At 42.9% G+C, this 4,526-nt stretch overlaps 1 protein-coding gene and 1 long non-coding RNA gene across 2 annotated transcripts; one reads left to right on the top strand and one right to left on the bottom strand.

Annotated features, from left to right (window-relative positions):
• The first annotated feature begins 10 nt into the window (after positions 1 to 10).
• LOC119331968 lies at positions 11 to 1,656 on the top strand. The gene is made up of 2 exons (XR_005160737.1): positions 11 to 1,011; positions 1,179 to 1,656. It is a non-coding gene; the product is annotated as an uncharacterized LOC119331968 (long non-coding RNA).
• Positions 1,657 to 2,886: 1,230 nt separating this feature from the next.
• Positions 2,887 to 3,748, bottom strand: LOC119327493 (transcription factor IBH1-like 1). The gene has a single exon (XM_037600594.1). The coding sequence runs from the start codon at positions 3,689 to 3,691 to the stop codon at positions 3,158 to 3,160; it is 534 nt and encodes a 177-aa protein (XP_037456491.1). The 5' UTR covers positions 3,692 to 3,748; the 3' UTR covers positions 2,887 to 3,157.
• Between the last annotated feature and the right edge of the window lie 778 nt (positions 3,749 to 4,526).

Below are 4,526 nucleotides of genomic sequence, written 5' to 3'. Positions count from 1 at the left end.
GCACTTTTCATGGTGGTTAGCTTCTTGTGTACACCACATCGGACGGGAGCAACATATATATGCACACACACTAGACGGGAGGTAGGACGAAGTAAATGCGATAACAACTCAGCGACATGGTAGATGGAGTGTAAGTGTAGAACTAGAGATGAGTTATTGACTTAAGTTGCCATACACTTATTTAACATGAACTATAGGAGTCTTGTTGAGATTGCACATCCACTCCTCCAACAAGGTGAGATTGTTGTACTCGGCTAGATTTTTAGATTGAAGGTAGAGCATAAAGGAAATTAATTTCATTTAGCTACATTAGGTTCTGTCAAGATCTTTCAAAGACAATATATCATCTCTTGTTCTCTACAGAATACATATCATTGAGAAGATCAATGGTTGAATGATGTTGTGAAACAATATCAACATCTAAAGAGTATCATGTGTTATAATAGAAGTCCGCCGTACTGATTGTCTAAAGATGTTTAGTACCATGATGATGATATAATAGACGTGCTCCATTTACTAAAAGAGAGTCCACAGAGAATCAATTGTATATGTTGTAGCTACCATGACTAAAAGAGAGTCCACATTCATTGACTAACTGAAATGTTCAGGCTATCCTTGAAATTTGTTCCTTATGTTACAAAACTTCTTAATCATAAAATTATTATTAGTTATAATATCTATTAAAGAAACCATATATTTCAAAATAAATTTGCATCACTATCAAAAATAAATATTTAAAAATCAATAATGGAGCAAATTGCTTCTCTTCCCCAACTGTCACTCTCCAAACCTTTTTGATTTTAGTTTTTAGGCAGGTTTTTTATGTCGGACGCTTTGGCCTTTCCGGTGGCGATGGTGGAAGCGCTCAATAGTCTTCTTCGGCCACACGTTGTTGGTGGTGGTAGTGACGCAAACCCGGCGAATAAGGTCCCATCTAGCCCCCCTATCAAGAGGGTATTATCTGTGCCGGCGTCGATGGCGAATTTCCTACCGGTCATTCTAGCTGTTGAGGTTAGTCTATAGCATTTGGTCCCCCGACCTTGCCTACATCGTCAGTGCGACTTTTTGACATTTTGCTTTGATTTGTGTTTTAGTCGATGCTATGCTGAACTACTAAGTAAGTTTCCTTCTCTGCAACTAACACACACCTATCTTATGTTCTGTCTGGATGCTACAAGCCCCCAACTGGGTGCAACTAAACTTACCGGAGTCAGACCGTCTGGATCAAACCTCCTGGCCTCAACTCTACCAATGACCATGACTGTAACACGTGGTCGAATGATCAGAGGGCCCTGTGCTATGACTGCCGGTCATGGAAGGCTGGCGTGCTCGCAAACCTGAAGAATGACCGGAAGAAGATCGCCAACGTCAACATCATATTCCTCGCCGTCATCTACTCTGTTGGGTGCTGCACTTTCAGGAACAAGTAATAACAGGCCGAACAACTCGTACCCAGCCTGGAAGTGAGGTGCCTGGCGAGGCTTTGGTAATTAGGCTGGTGTTCAATGTTAATGGTTGGCTCATTGTCCTGTGTCAAGCAACACTATCGCCCGTCCTATAGCTCCAATGATGTTTGAACCGTTGATAGTTGGCACAGTACATGCTTCTATGTTGACCTCAGATATATCACATATGGAGGCTCCTGTTATCATGATATGTTCAGAAGTTGCCTGTGTTCTTTTTTGTCCTTTGCTTAGTAAATACATATTCTTGTACTCTATTCCTTCTGTCTGAAAAAGCATTGTTGAACATCCATGGATTTTTGCAACTAGGAACCCCAGAGACCATAGTCAATGTTAGTGGATCCTCCAGAATGTACAAACTACACACACAGAAGCTGCATTCATTTTACCGGCCATAGGTGCTTTGTTTGATCTGCATCTCTGGTAATTTTGTCTCACTGCATCAAAGGTGGCTTATGAATGTGTGCCTTGGGCCATTGGCCTACATAGGAAGGCACATGATGAGATTTTTAAATCTTTTGCTCCTCTTTTCACCTATCACCCATGTGTATGTGCCTCCAAATTTTTAATGGCTCAAGTTTCTAGTACGTCTTGGTCTACTAGAATGCTAGTCAACCCAAGGGGAGCTCTCTGCCCAATATTTTTGTATATGGAACATGTGGCCCTTATTATAGGCTGTTAGAATTTTGCATGTTTATGGCTGAAAAACTAATTTCCTGAAGGATTCTGGCTCACAGCTGTTGATGATTACTGAATAAATTAAATTTGGATTCAAGCACGTTGCCATTTCTTCCAATGATCTTTTTTCAGGTACTAAAACTAGTTATACATTGCATTGCCATGTTGATGATAGAACTTATGCATGAACAACTGAACATATTCTGTACCACTACCAGTTGAAGAAAATGTATTTTTTTTGTTGGTCCAAAGACGAAATGTAGCTTTTCTTAGTTTTGATGTATTGTGTTAGAGTACGTAGTATTAGTAGTTAAGTTACCTGGTGCGGATGTTGATGAAAAAATGTACTGCCTCTATATACACTATGTATGACGTTTTGGCGGTTCAAATTTTGAACTGCAACTGGATGCATGTGAATAGGATATATGCGTATAATATTCTTACGTAGGCTGTCAATAGCTACATCCTTCCCTGTGAATTTTATTAGACTTAATTTCCCAGTTGTTTATGTACTTTTCGATTTCAGAAATTTCACCATTCGTTTCCATTGTGAAAAGACAGTGACCCTGTTGTCTTACATTTTCATTTGGCAGCTTATTTACGAACACTTGTCAACTTTTCCTTTGAATAAGTGAGCACCGCAAGTAGTTTCAGGTTTTGTAGATTGTCTGACTAATGCAGCAACAGATCTTCAGTTCGAACTACACATGCACGCATGATCCAAATAAGCAACTTTTCACAAACTCAAATACTACTTATTGGACACCACAAAGTTTTACTGCAGCACATAATTCCGGGCTCCCTTTTCTCTATGCTGATCAACAAGGAGTGTAGTCTCTGCACTCAACTAACTATAGTAGCTCCCAAGCACTATACGCTGATTGGACCTCCCGCAAGAACAAGATAAAATCCTGGCAATATATAGTGCCTAGCTATATCCCTGTCTCCGTGATCATCATGGAGACCAAGTGTTTCTGTACGCAAAAGCACTGGCAAAGACACCACCTGGTACTTAATCATGGCTGCATTCTAAGTGCACGGTCAGAATCACTGGAGCTAGATGTTTGCACGGCTTCCGAGAGCCGTCGGAGCACATCGACCTGAGAGCGCAGGTGCACGGCGTAGTCCATGGCCTCGCGTAACAGAGTGGCCTCGTCGACGGTGGAGTTCCGGCCTCCCGGTATCACCTCCCTCAGTGCCATGGTCCTGCTGCTCACCAGCCTCCCCGGAGTGTCGCCACCACCGGCGCGGCCTGATCTCCCCGAGCACCTCTTACGGCGGCAGCACCTCCTCACAGTCCTCCTACACCTCTGCACCTTGCACGCGCTGGACGCCGGTACCAAGATGGCCTTGGGCCACCTCGCTCCGCCTCCATGCGCAGCCGCCATGGCGACGTCCACGGAGGACTTGACGGCGCGCTTCCTCTCGTGGAGGCTCATGGCGCCGTTACCGAAGGATGTGCGCGTGTGTGCCTGGAGCTGCAGTCCGAGGAGGAGGTTCTTGAGGAAGGCCTGCTTGAAGGACATGGTGCTGGTGTTAGGATCTTTCATGGCTTCTATATCTTGTTTTGCTTGAGAGGAGACAGGATGTACTTGCTGTGGCAAGTAATGTCGATGGATGGATAGGTACCCGACACAAGGGCTCCTGCTGCTTAAATATGACTGTCTCCGGCATCCATGTGGATGTGGTGTCACTAAAAGGCGCCTTGCTTAAAATTATTCCGTATAGTAGGTGTAACATGCTTGTGTCACCGGCAGCTGAATCATAACCTCCCACACATGCACGCATGATCTTTGTCGTTGTTGCCGATAACAACGTTTTGTGCGGTGCATGTTGGTGACTTGAAGCCAAAATGTATACCACCACATACAGTCATATACTCATGACATTAATTGTTATTGCCTTCATATCACAGCTAGACGTGCTCATATTCTTCCATGATGATGGTGATCGCTTTAATTGGGCACGCATGTATATATGAAGGCGTGTCATATTCTTTCATGATAATGATGTGTTGTCTTATGCTACGCATGGAGGTAGAGCCGACAAGTACGACGCCAGATGTTCACAAGCTTAATGTACTCCAAACACATGATGGTAACATAATTACTGGTGATCAGCTGGCTCCATGTCATGATCACACAGAAATCTATTTATATAAAAAAAGAGATTGACAGGCTAACCACAAAAAAGATAATTAGGCTAAAAATTCCCACAATAATTAGAAGTATCTAACCATTGATTTAATAGACCTTCTTTTTCTTAACAAACCATAGTCGTTGGATATTAATAACCTGGTGGACCTCCTCACGCATCCATACAGGAAAGAAAATCTACCCCTTAGGATCCATCTACTAGGAAAGAAACTACTATCCCCTCAAAAAA

Source organism: Triticum dicoccoides, chromosome 7A (assembly GCF_002162155.2).
Source record: "Triticum dicoccoides isolate Atlit2015 ecotype Zavitan chromosome 7A, WEW_v2.0, whole genome shotgun sequence".
NCBI lineage: Eukaryota > Viridiplantae > Streptophyta > Magnoliopsida > Poales > Poaceae > Triticum > Triticum dicoccoides.
Note: the sequence above shows the minus strand (reverse complement) of the source record. Positions and strands in the feature narration are given on the sequence as shown.

What these genes read in the sequence shown, in the direction of transcription:
- LOC119327493 (XM_037600594.1), bottom strand. Translation starts at nt 3,691, where the DNA reads ATGAAAGATCCTAACACCAGCACCATGTCCTTCAAGCAGGCCTTCCTC.